Genomic DNA, 13368 nt, shown 5'->3' on the forward strand with positions numbered 1-13368 from the left:
GTTGGCTCCGTTTGTGGCTGAGGCTGAGGGGGATGATAGTTCGGGACTGCCGGCGATGAGAGGAGGCGGCAGCACCTGCCTGGGCTGGAGCAGTGAGTTCTGCCACGCCAAATAAAACAGGTTTCAGCGCAGAGGCTGTGGGCGTCCCTTGTCTGTTGCTGTAGCAGGATTAGCACCAGGTGGAAAAAATCTTCCTGTACAATCACTGAGATTGGGAAAGAGCAAAATTCTTTGGATTTTTTTCCAGTTTGCCTTGGTGTAATATGTAACCAAATAAAGCCAGAATCAGTCGTAGCCTCTTTTCTGTTCGCCTGTCTGCACTTGCATGGCACGGGGAGGAGAGGCTACAGGAGTGCTTTGTGAGCTGTCTTTGTTGAGAAAATCTGTTCCTTTTTGAAAGCACTGCACTTGGACCCTACAGAAGCGTTGGAAACGCCTCTCCAACTGTTTACTCGCTGGCATGTTTTGGAAGAGATTGCGAGTTACACCAAACCCCTCTAACAGACTGAGACCTGGCCGCCAAGCGATTCCCACCCGTCAGCACTGGCACACTGCTTTGTCCGAAGGTGGAGGCAGAAGTAGTGCATCTGCCATGGCTTTTAGAAATCTCCTCAACAACTGCTCTGGAGGTAGGAGAGGAGCAATGTGCCCCCGCGTGGACAGCAGCACGTGTTGGCCAGGTTTCCAACTGGGCTGGGGGCTGCCAGCCACCCGCAGCCCGTCCCCGCTGGCTGTGTGGTGGGCGATGCAGAAAGCTGAATTGCCACCAAACTGATCTCGCCAAGAAAAGCGAAGAGTTTTCTGCAAGTTTGGCTGGCAGGGCTTGCTCTCACAGGCTTGGAGGTGTCAGGGCAAGCAGAGGAGAGGAACATGAAGCTGAGAAAAGGAAGGAAAGCCCATTCCTCTTCTGGCAGCAGAGCCGCGCAAGTAAAATGTCATGCTGCATCTTGAGGGTGAGTCACTGCACACATGCTTCCAAGCAGAAATCTGCATCCTTCCCTTTTGTTTAAAGGACATCTTTTTAAAAACTGAAGGACAATTTGCCACTTTCTTTGTTAGCTGAAGCTCATGAGCATCTGGTAGCAAGGCTGGCCGCTCTCATCACCTGCCTCTGGCTGCCTTCAGGTGCTGCCAGGAGAGGGCTTCTTGTCAGAGAGCATCCAAGCCTCAGCACCGATGTGTCTTCCCTGCTGCCTGAGCTGCGTGTGCAAGCAGCACACCGTGTCACCCATGGTCATTCAGCGAGGGATTTAATAGCTGGCATAGCATCTGGTTTCTAAGTGCGCCATGAGTCCTGGTTTGCTCTCCAGTTTGCCAGCAGGATGGTGCTCAGCTGGGGGAACGCCGCGTGGTGGGCCTGGAGCACACGTGGGTGCAGGAGAGGAGGCACCGGCCAGGCTGAGGTGGGTGCTGGGGCTGCAGAGAGGAGGGCAGAGGAGCACAGGCAGCAGCCGTGCTCAGTCTGGTACATCAGCTTGCCTGCTGGTGTCACTGGGACCGCAGGGAGCCAGCTCCAGCACAAAGCTGACCTGCCTGAAACAGCACAGCCCAAGGATCACACGGGGCACGCGTTTGTGTGCTGCTTCTCATCAGCAGCTGCTGGTAACCCCTTACCCATGGGGGGCGGCTGGCTTGGCTTGGGAATGTTGCTGGCGGCCCCTGAGCTACAACAGGGGATTGGGGTTGCAGGAAACATTTTTTTTCCATCTGCCTAATTACGAAATTATTGCTTGAGAAAGAGGTGCCATGCTGGGGTTGTCGTGCTATTGATGCTGTTGCCTGTGTGCAGGGAGCACCAGAAAGATCGGTACAAAAACGTCATCCTCTTGTATGACATCTAGCTTGCAGGCAGAGATGCTGTGACCGTATTTGGGGTGCTGTCCTTGCCGGCTTTCTGAAGGCTCCCCCATTTCCAGTTTCTGTTTAGGAAGATCTAACATCTTGCTAACAAGCACCTGAGTTTGTTGAGTTCTGCTGTAGCTCCAAGAAGAACTGAGCAATTGCTATCAGCCTGTGTTAATTAGCACATCTATTTTAAAAGCTGGTCAATGAACCTGAAAGCTTCTTTTGTAGCGAGCGTGCAGACACAGGAGTGGAAGGGAGACACTGCCCAGCCAGGGAAGGTGCAGCCAGGCTGTGAAGCCAAGCTACAGTCAGAAGGTGGGGAAGGGTCTTCTGCACAAATGGTTCATCTACTTGATTTATTTTTCAAAAAAACCCACAGTGTGAGAGCCCTTTAATAGCCCCAAAGAGCCTGCAAGGCTGGTCTGGGAATTTCCTTTGGTCAGAGCGCAATTCCTCAGCATCCACTCTCTGGTTATGGTTTCAGTTTCCAGCGGGACTGGAGGAGGCAGCAGACGTCCCCAGAGTGCAGCGGTGTCAGCAGGTCCCTTTGGGTAGGTGTTTCGGCAGTGAAGGAATTGTAGGAAGTCTGAAAAGCTGTAGAGATACAGGCTGTGTGCCTTGTTTGTCAGGCTGCTAGCACCGCTGTGCCACTGCAACATGGCACTGTGCAAAGGCACCTTACAGGGCCTGGGGATTTAAGGATCTGCATTAGCAGAGAAACCTTCTATGGAAGGGGCCACCTCTACGTGTAGGAATGTCATCGTATTTTCTGTCATCTTCATGCCCGAGGTCATTGCGAGCTGTGAAACATCATCCAGCCTCTTCTTATTTGCATCACTGTCCATGGTGTGGTTCTCTCTAAAAATAGAGCTGGATTTCCAGCGTGCTGGGAGCTGGGGCAGTGTCGACACTGAGCCGGCCACGCTCCTGCCCGAGCTCAGGAGCGCTGTGCCCAGGCGTGGGCACCCAGATGAGCACCCCCAGGGCTTCCCCCCGCAGAAGACCGCTGGGTTTTTCCTTCGTGGGCTGACCCCAGTGCAAACCTCAGCGTGCTCTGCTGTTGTGAAGGCTCCGAGTGTCAGACTGGTCCTCCTCGTGGCCCTGCCCTACAGATCTGTCCTCCTCTCTGTTCTGCTCTGTGAGTACAGTGCTGGTGTTTTATCAGTCCCCTGCCTCAGTGCTCAGGAAATGCTGTGTTAGGGTAAGGATTGTGCTAAATCGTGGTGTTGAGTGTAGTAATAACTGTAAGCACAGTGGCTATTGTGGAAGAAATAATTAATTTCTGTTCTGCAGTTTGAAAAAAGGAGGCGTGCATCCTTATTGTGCTGGGGTATCGCTGTGTGCTCGGAGGGAGAAGCCGCAGCTCTGTGCGGGGAAGCCTTTGTTAAGGGTGCCATTGTCCGAAAAAATCAAGGGCTACTGGGAGTAACGCTGAGCTTAGCAGTAGGGTAATAACCACAGGGAAGGTCTGGCAGTACCTGGTAAGTCTCTTTAGGCTGACACCCTGGTGACTTACAACTAAGAGGTCTCAACAAAGCAGGCGGGGAATTTCAGTGGAGGAAATGTCTCGGAGTCTTAATCTTGGAGTGAAAGTGCAAAGAAAACAGACTCAAGAAGCAGGCATGTTCCTCCAGCCCAGCGTGCTGAATGTTACGGTGCTTAGAAACCTCGCTGTCTAATGAGCGTGCTGGGTGATCAGGTGCTTCCCAGCATTTCTTTCCAAGCAGTCGTTGCCTTTTGGTCAGTGCCTGTTGTGGTGTGTGCTGGATGACGCTCAGATGTGAAAGCATGCCGCGTGGGATCCCTCTCCTCCTCGGCACACCTAGACCCTACAGCCTGCTGGCATGTTCTCATGCTAAACATGTTTATGCTTTTGAGGCATCTGGTGAGTGTTGTGTGATTCTGTGAACTCGTATTCGGCTTCTGCTCCTGTGGGAACTCTGCTGCGTTGGCCACGGGGCTTTGTGAACTGTCACCAAGTGAGCAGTGAGGGCTTGACATCTGCTGTGCTGAGCTGGCTGCCAAGCCGAGCTGGTAGCTGGCAAGGAAATAAATATTGATAGAGCCTAGCAACAGGTACTGCTGAGAACCCTTGTGCTGGGAATGCTCGGGCAGTGTCCGTGTAATGAGCGTGGTGATAGCATTTAAAGGCTATTTATAGGGTTTGTTTGTGTCTTATCATCGTCTCAGAACTGGAGTGCATGAATGGGCACACGTATCACACACCCGGCCCTGACGGCTCCTTTCAAGATGTAAGAGATGCTTCTCTGCCCAGGCTTCGGGGCAGCTGCTGCACACTGATGTACGGCATCTCACCTCCAGCTGCATACCTGGGCGCTCACGAGTTTCACATCTGTGCTGTGCCACAACGCCTGCTCCAGGGGTGTGTGCAGGGAAGGGGTTGGATACGAGAAGTCCTTTCCTTTCAGTAACACACTGACAGAACGCTCCAGATCCTTTGAGAATCCACCAGATAAAACTGGCGTGCACATATTGTAAAGGCGCTGCTCTTGTGAGCCTGTAAGTGAGCAATTTTATGTTCTCATTGCAGAAATTGAAGCCAGAGAAGCCTGCGACTGGCTGAGGGCTGCCGGCTTTCCCCAGTATGCTCAGTTATTTGAAGGTAGGATCCCAGAGCGTTGTCCAGCAGCTGACACTGACTTTAAGTAGAACTGCTTGCATAAATCAGCTTTCAGAACCTGGCAGTTTTTACTGGAGCACTTCCAAATTCTGCAATACCTCCATGGACACCAGAGAATGCCACAAAGGACTAGATCATTCCTGGTTATTGTTAGTCTGCGACTCAGTCAAATTACTGCTTTTGTGATTTTTAGTTGCTTATACTTTACCTGATCTCTTTTCCTTAGAGTATTATGTCTATCAGAGTATAATGACACACTGACTGCAGCCAAAACTCATCCAAAGCTGTGTAGCCTGTGGTCCTGAGCAAGATACAGTTTCAGTGGCATTTTTTAAAAAGGATGTTGGAAAAATTGTCTTGCAATCATAACTTTTTCAAACAGCCACTCAGAAGCAGCCAGACACATTCGAACAGCACGATTTCTTCATGTTTTCATGTTGCTGAAGCTGCAAAGAGTTTTTATTATTTGTGGGGGAAATATGGATTCGTTGTGAACTTGTATAATTTTCTACAATTTTTGTGTTTATACCTTAAAAAAGTTCTTCTTTTAAATATATTTATTGTTATAAACGTCACTGAATGTTAACAAACGCTAATGTATCTTTAAGAGGGATTTTATCAAAGGTCTACAGTTCAAGAAATTGGCAGAAACTTCTGCCTGCTTTAATATCCACCTTCCCTCTTCAGTGCAAAATTAAAAATTGGAAGTTGAATGCTAGAGCTAAATTTGAAAGCAGTATACCATGAACCTTGATGTCTCACTTGCTTAAAGGACATTTGTGTGAATATATAGCTATCGAAGTAGGTTTTTGATTTATTTAACCTTTGCTAAACCTGTGGAAAATTCAGAGTTTTTGCCATCATGACTCAGACTTCAGATTCAACTCTTCTGTTCACAGATATGCAGTTTCCTATTGACGTAAAAACTGTGAGGAAAGATCACGACTTCTTAGATGCAGATGCGATTGAATCACTGTTCAGGTAAATGTTAATTATGAATCACCTTTAATAGGCTCCAGAAGGTGTTTCATCTTTTCATAACTTAGTTTTCTTCAGAGACTGACCTTCTCCACAGAGCTGCAGTCCAGCAGCTCAGCCCCCAGCCTGTGATGGTGCATGGGTTCCTAGGAGCAGGACCCTGCACTTACCTTTGTTGAACTTCATGAGGTTCCTCTCCACCCAATTTTTCAGAATCAAGCATTAAAGCTCTTTATATGATTTTAATGTGACAGTAACTGATTAGGTGCAGTCTTCCTTAGCTCTAAGATGGCAGAACTGGAACTGTGAATGTTATGGGGTTGTTAGTGGGCATTGGTTATGGTAAAACGCATGGAGAACATCTAACAGTATGCCAGTCTTTGACACCAGTAAGGCTCAGTTCTGCAGGCTCAGTTCTCTACTACTTTGGAACAAGTGTGTTTTCAAGACAAAAAATAGTCTAAATTTAAAACTTTCATCTTTGTTCTTACACCCTAGACGACTGAACACACTGAACAAGTGTGCATCAATGAAAGTGGAAATAAGCCATCAAAGGAAACAGGTATGAAATATAGTTAATTTTCTCAGTAAAAAATGTGATTAATTGCTACATCAAAAAAAGAAAGAAGAAAAAAAAAACTGAAGGTGTACAGATTGCTTGTTGCCTGGTGCTCACTTGGTGTGGGAGCAGCACAGCACATGGAGCACCTGGCTGAAGTCTCCAAGAGGGTGTGCCAGATGCTGATGCTGCCATAGTCTCACAGCCAAGTGCTTCTCTACCTGCAAATGGATGAGTTTTAGTTGTAGAAGCATGAAGTGTTTGATTTCTTTGTCTTTAGGAAAAAAAAAATATTTTTTCAAATCTCTGGATTTGCCACAAAACTGAAGTTTTCATCCTCAGATCAAATCTGTCATCTTTTCCCATGGTAAACTTACCAGGTTGGTCAGCATGCTGCGCTGTAATGTGTCACCTAACAAATTAGGTGACAAATTTTCAGCTAACAGAACAGACCACAGGGCAGACCTTCAGTAACTGAACGTTTATATTTCCGTATGTGGGTCCTGGGGGCTTTGAAGGCAGTTTCATTTTTGTTAAATTTTTGATAATTTAAAGTTTCTAAACTTTGCCCTTGAACTATACCTTTTTTTCTTCTTTCTAAGAGTGATGACTCTGATGATGATGAACCTTGTGCAATAAGCAACAAATGGGCTTATGAGCGGTGCAGTCAGAAGTGGTCTCGTCTTGACAGCCTCGAAAGTTTCTCAGGACAAGAAGGCGCTGGTGCATCGGTCCCAGGCAGTCCAATACTGAAGAGCGTCAGCAGTGAAGACACAATCCTTTTGGTTCATAGTGAGAAACACGATGTGTCCTCAATCCACAGCACTAGCAGTGGTGACAGTGACGTTGTTAGCTTCCCCAAAGCTTTTGAAGATGTGGAAACCAGCACGAGTTTCTTCAGTAAAGTTGCTACACTGGACTCTGCTTTTAGTTGTTCACCTCCCCCTAGTGAATTTTTGAGTATCACCAGTGAAGAGAAGCTTTTGGATAGGGCACCATTCAAAAAGAGGACGAGCCTTCTAAAGAAAATGGAGAAGTTGCACTTAAGGAGCTGCAACTTAAGGAGTGGTCAGTCAAAGGCCAAACCCATAATAAGCGAGCCTGTTCTTCTGGAAGGATTTAATGAAGAAAAAATGAAGATGCTTAACTGTGTAAATATTGCTGACCTCTCTGGCATCCAAACAAAGAACAATTCCTCCTGTTCTCCCGAGAGCTGCAGTAGCAGCGATCATTCTGAAATCAGCAGCACAGTGAGCACTCCGGGTCCTCTTATAAAACCACAAAGACACTATGAAAGAAAGGGGATGTATGCAGAGGACTTGGAGTCTGGCAAGCTCTTCCTGTGGAACAATGTAACTCAGCAAAACCTCAAAAACGAAGTCAAGTTACAGATGAACCAGATGTTTCACGTACCACCAGGCCATAAGCCTGGTACTTTCCCTACAGCACTTACAACCAGTTCCCTGTCTTCAGTGGACAACTCTTCTGTCAACTGGAGAACTGGGAGTTTTCATGGGTGCAGAAGGAGCCGGAGCAGAAGCAGTTCCAAGGACTCCCAAGCCCCCAGCAGCCCCCTTTCCTGCACAGACAACAGGCTGAGTGTGTACGACAACCTGCCCGATTTTCAGTTTGACAAGTTGGAGGCAACAGATGTTGGTGATGATGATGTTTTTTCAGAACTGAACACTGTTATAGAAGATGTCAATGGTCTCAAAAAGCTGGTCGATCAGTGGACACAGAAGTTCTCAGATGATGGGGATTTGGACTTTGCCAGTGACTTGACCTCTCCGTGTCCATCCTCGCCTAAAGAAATCCGTCTTGACACAGAGCACTCGGAAGATAAGACAGCAGATGTCCCAACCACTGAGGGAGAGAGCAGCTGTGAACTGGACAAGGAGCTCAGTTCTACAGAGCTGCCGTACATAACAGACCCTAAAAAGACCAACAGGTCAGCCATCCTTGGGTTTCCCTAGCAGACTGCCCCTCTGGTAGCATTCCCCATTGATTCTCTCCACTGAAACAAACAAACAAACTGTAATAGCTATTCCAGATCAAAATATCCCCGACTGAGTCTGTTCTGGGTAGCAGAGTCTGCACTGGTAGTGCCAGGCACTGCTGTTCCGTAGGCAGTGCAATATCCACATCTGCTCTGATCTCTGCTAAAAGGAGGGCTCTCAGGATCCTGTCAGCACTGGTAGGCATTTGGAATCAGCTATCTCGCTTGCTGTGTTTCTTATTGAAACTTTTGGTATGGCAAGAGAAGCAGCTTGTTTAAATGCAGCTAATGGGCTCTCCAGGGAACTGCGGGTTGTGTCGAGTCTTAGGGGTTTTGCAGATGCAGCCAGAAAATTAACAGGGACAGTGGGAACAGTCCTTCAGTTTGAACAACATTTTTCCCGTAGGCACAGGAAGCAACACTGGTCTGTGGAAGAAAGTGAGAACCTGGACAGCCTCTCCATCCAGGGTGACAGCCAGGCAGCTGCGCAGCTAGCCCGGACACAAAAGCTGGCTTTGTTGAAACTCACTGCTCTAATGGACAGATACTCCCCGTCCAGTAAGCAGGGCTGGAACTGGTAAGTTGCCTAACATTGAAGCAAACCGGGTTGGAAACAGAGAATTTGATGTAAGCAGGTGACCCTGATGTAAGAATTTGATGTAAGCAGTAACCCTGCCTGTCTCGCTTACACGTGTCCATGGTGAGGAATTCCATCCTATTAAATCTTTGGCAGTTCCATGATTGTTTCAGTGGCTCCAGAATTTCCTGTTACAGACGGCACTTCTGCTCCTCGCCAGTGGTCACAGATTATTACTGGTTTGGAAGCACTTTGTAGTTTCTCTCTGAATTTGCAGGGCTTTGGCAGAGGTGCTTCACAGGCCCTGAGGAGGGAGCTGACCAGGTGGAGAGTCCATCTCCAGCATCAAGACCCAGCTTCAACTAAAGCAATGATCCAGTCAGTCACTCATGAGACTTGGCAATGCCAGTTAGCATCTCGGGATAGGGGTCTGGTGCTTGAAGGAAGTGAAGAAAGTCTGGAAGGAAGTGAAAAAAGAGTGCATTGTCCCAAAGGAAGGGAACGGATTTCTCGTGAGAGTTTTTTTCAAGCTAATTTCAGTTTTGACATGAGGAGGTCACTCCTGCCATGGGCCTTTATGATTTTCTCTCTATCCTATGATGCCGCGTGTACAGGTGTGAGGCAGAATTTGGGGATGTGGCACGTACAAACTAAGTCCTTTTCCACACGTGTAACTAAAGTAGCAAGCAGAACTGTGCTGGGGGGCTAATAAGGTGGATGTACTGCTTTTTGTTTTCAGGACTATACCAAAGTTCATTAAAAAAATAAAAGCCTCCGACTACAAGGGCAAAAATGTGTTTGGGGTCCCCTTGCTTCTGAATGTTCAGCGAACAAGCCACCCACTGCCCAACGGCATCCTGCAAGCACTGGACTATTTAAGAAACCACTTTCTTGACCAGGTATGAACTCGAAGCAGCCCAGAGCAGCTCTGTTCCCAAAAGGGATCCGCTCCAGAACCAGTCTCTGAGCAGGTGGCCTGCAGGGGAATACAGTGCTGCTGCCTTCTGGGAATAGCCTTAGTCCTGCATCGTGTTCTTTGCCTTGCCTTGCTGAACTCATCTGCAGGCAGTTCTCCTGGTGCCTTTTCCTGGTAAGGTGGCACGTCTCTGCTCCCCCAGGAGGTCACACAGTGTTGTGGTTCCCTCTGTTCCGTGGTTGCTGGTAGTGCCAGAGCTGATGGGATGAGTCTTGCTTCAGCTGAAGCGTGCCACTAAGCAGAGATAAAACACACTCACTCATGGTCTGCCGGGGAGGAATACCCTTGCTGCTGCTATTGATACAAAAATACATCGGCATTGCATCCTGCTAGCATAGGGTCTTCACTGTCAAAAGGGAAGTGAAGGATCAATTTTATTATTTGTCAGATTTTTGAGTCCTGGTAACTCCTCTGTGTCTTTAATATTTTTATTGTTACTTGTAGGTTGGCCTGTTCCGAAAATCTGGTGTTAAATCCAGGATCTTGTCTTTAAGAGAAATGAATGAAGCCAGCCCAAACAACGTATGTTACGAAGGGCAGTCAGCATTTGACGTGGCAGATATGGTGAAGCAGTATTTCCGAGACCTTCCCGAGCCTATATTCACTAGCAGGCTTTGTGAATCCTTCCTCCACATCTACCAATGTAGGTAACAAAAGCTATAGTTTTCCAGATACCTCAATATTCAGCTGTACAAGGCAGTGTCCAGACTGGGACTGGTGCTGTGTCCCTTATTAATCAGAGGACACAAGTCAGGCAGGACCTGTCTGAAAAGATGACCTCAGTGTGGATCTGGATTTAAATACTTGAGATCTGCATCTTGCAAGAGGTTTGTTTGAAGCTAGTTTTCTTTTTTGCATCTACAAACATTTGTGAGGAGCGGTACAGTTGCTCTGTCCAAAGGATGTGGAACCATTTCCTTCCATTTGTTTTACACCTGGCCGCTGTTCTCCTCTTGTCTTTTGACAGAAACAGCAAGAGCTCTGCTCCCCATTCCTGTGCCACCTGTGACTTGCGCAGGTGCCCAGATTGCTATATTTTGGAGATAGATAGGGACGGTGGTGCTTTTGCCAAGAAGCACATTTTGTGTTTCCTGCGTGTGTGCATCTGCTGAAGGGAAGGAGCAGCAAACCCTTTGCCATGGTCAAAACTGGAGAAACCCTTCTCCTGATGGGGCTTCCTGGCAGGGTGAGCCTCACCCACCCTCCTGCAGGAGCTGCTGGGCACAGGGTCTCACTGGGCTTCAGTGAGAGCATCTATTCTCTGCATGCCTGAGGATGAAAGGAAAAGACAGTACTGTAGGTATCTGCTCCAACTGTCATGGCAGAGTAACATTTTGTGGGGAGAAAACCCCTTTTTGGATTGTAATCAGAGCCAGATCAGCATAAGTTCATTAGTAGGGCATTCAAGAAAAAAAAAAAAAAAAACAAAAAAAAAACCCACAAGTGTACTTGCGTGGTGTGAAGGTGATAACGGTCTTTGTGTTGTGAGCTAAAGCTTCAGTTCTTGTGGTTTCAAAGCCTTGCCTGGCACTCCTTTGACAGATACTTCCTTGCAAATCACGTGTGATTTCCATCGCTTTTCTGTTTTCAGACGTGCCGAAGGAGCAGCAGCTTCAGGCTGTCCAGGCTGCCATTCTCCTTCTCCCAAAGGAAAACCGAGAAGCTCTGAAAATCCTCCTGTTCTTTCTACGAGATGTGGTTGCTTTCGTTGAAGAAAACCAGATGACCCCAACCAACATCGCTGTCTGTCTTGCGCCGTCCTTGTTTCACCTCAACACCCTGAGGCGGGATAGCTCCTCCTCCACTCGGTATTGTCATCCTGGTGCTGGCATCGCTGCTGTCAGGAGTGTTCTTCTCTGCTAGATCAATGCTTTCTGTAGCTGGCCGAGGACAAGTATCTGCTTGACACACAAAGTGTGTGTGTCATGGGGTTTGTCTCCAGTACAATTGTTGAGGTCCAGCAGGAGCTGACCACAGCACACGCAGAGCTCTGGCAGCTGGGGGAAGGCCCTCGTGTCCTGCTCCTGACGACTTCCCCCACGAGCCAGCCTGCCTCTTGGGCTCTTTATGGCTGCCCACAGGTCCAGCACCCCGCCTGAGCCCACCACCTGCATGAAGGTGGTGCTGCCACGGGACGTGCAGCTCCTGCACCAGGGACCTGAGCCTGGCGCAGCCCGAAGGCCCTGCAGATACCTGGCAGATTGCAGCAGCTGCTGGCACTCGTGCTGCTGGGTGATAAGGGGCTTGTGCCTGCCAAAGCGAGCCACGGGGATGCTGTACATTTATCTCAATAACTAAAAGTATCTGGGTTGCATAACAGCGCCGGCTTGTACGTGCAGGGAGGAAGGTGCCCTTGGGCCAAAGCAGACAAGCAGTATCTCGGAGAGCATTCGTGCCTTATCTGGTCTCCCGAGGCAGTGCTGTTTGTTTGCTTCACGCCGTGCTCCTGCGTACGGGCAGACACGTATCAGAGCAGAAAAGGACAGCTGGCTTTGATGGCAGCGCCGTGCACCCATCAGCGGAGCCAATTCATCAGCTCAGATGGCGCTCTGAAGCTGAGGACTGCTTCCAGGGGGCTGCAGAAGCTGTCAGATGTGCTGTTGGCACCCAGCAGCGCAATAACACAGGCCCTGGAGAGCACAGAGAGGGCAGAGAAAGCACAACGGACCTCAGCCTGAGTGCGGCTGGAGCCTGGGGCTGCCCAGGTGCCCCTGGGCTGAGGCAGCGCAGGGCAGAGGAGCCGCAAGATCGGTGCCAGGGCCGCTGCAGCGCCACGGGGCTTGGGGCAGCTGCTCCGTCCCAGACCCGGACCCACCTGCAGCCCTCAGAGCGCCTGGGGAACGGGCTTTGGGAGCCTGGGGTCAGTGCAGCGTGGCACTGCTGGGATCACACAGGTTGCTGAGGTTTCTCTCTGCTGTCGTTGCTTTGAACCTCCTGCTTTTTTGTAACCGGGCATTGAGCTGCAGTGCAGGTTTCAGACTTCAAAGGGGAGGCTGACAGGTCTGGCTCCAGGCGCACAGCTGAGGACGCCTCTTATCTCCTGACGCATTTTCAAGCTGTTTGGCAGGAATGCACGTAGATAGAAGCATCAGAAGCCAGGATTCATGATGTCATGTAATGATTATGAATTAAAAGAGGGGACTGCTTTTGAAATCTGTTCAGTGTGGTTTGAGCCAAAAGATTCTGCGTGGGCTTCGCGTGGAGCCTGATATTTGAAGGCTGCACACAAAGCAATTTGGGGTGATTGCTATCTTTGGCCAGGTGTGATGATGTGTTGCAAGGGCAGCCCTTGCTCCTGGTCAGTTCTGCCCCGGGCACATTCAGGGTGTGCTGGGAGCGAGCGATGGCCGTGCTGGATCTCACTATGTGAGGCAACGCACGCCTCATGCAGCACCTCCTGCTGAACCTGCTGGTTTCCTGCCCCATGTTGTGCCTGGACAGCCTCTTGTTCACAGCCTGCCTTTTGCCTTCCCCATCCACAGATTGAGCCAGAGGAAGTACAGCCTGGGGAAGCCGGATCAGAGGGAGCTGAGCGAAAACCTGGCAGCAACGCAGGGCTTGGCCCACATGATCATGGAGTGCAATCGGCTCTTCCAGGTACACCAACTACACAGAGCAATGTGTGGGGCAGGGGATGGGGGTTGCCACCCTGGGCTTGGGGCCAGCTCAGCACTACTGCTGCCCCCTCCCGTGGTGGTGCCGTGGGGCAGGGGCTGCCATAATGCTCTGTGGGGAGCCCCAGCCAGGGCTGAGCCTCCTGTGCTGGGGGTGGGGGCAGAAGGTGAGGTTTGGCTGC

At 49.4% G+C, this 13368-nt stretch overlaps 1 protein-coding gene across 9 annotated transcripts in view; it reads left to right on the forward strand.

Annotated features, from left to right (window-relative positions):
- Positions 1-13368, forward strand: part of LOC137864060 (rho GTPase-activating protein 7-like) — a 53033-nt gene that overhangs the window by 33050 nt on the left and 6615 nt on the right. For 5 of the 9 annotated variants that reach the window (XM_068697819.1, XM_068697817.1, XM_068697818.1 and 2 more), the window contains exons 2-10: positions 4397-4468; positions 5386-5467; positions 5963-6026; positions 6626-7971; positions 8426-8596; positions 9336-9495; positions 10017-10215; positions 11164-11380; positions 13055-13169. In XM_068697819.1, coding sequence (XP_068553920.1) covers positions 4397-4468; positions 5386-5467; positions 5963-6026; positions 6626-7971; positions 8426-8596; positions 9336-9495; positions 10017-10215; positions 11164-11380; positions 13055-13169 — 2426 coding nt within the window. Of the gene's footprint in view, positions 1-2033; positions 2161-2462; positions 2984-4396; positions 4469-5385; positions 5468-5962; positions 6027-6625; positions 7972-8425; positions 8597-9335; positions 9496-10016; positions 10220-11163; positions 11430-13054; positions 13170-13368 lie in introns of those variants that run through there. The other 4 variants (XM_068697820.1, XM_068697824.1, XM_068697825.1 and 1 more) reach the window with 4 other exon arrangements.

This window comes from Anas acuta, chromosome 14 (genome assembly GCF_963932015.1).
Source record: "Anas acuta chromosome 14, bAnaAcu1.1, whole genome shotgun sequence".
Classification (NCBI taxonomy): Eukaryota; Metazoa; Chordata; class Aves; order Anseriformes; family Anatidae; genus Anas; species Anas acuta.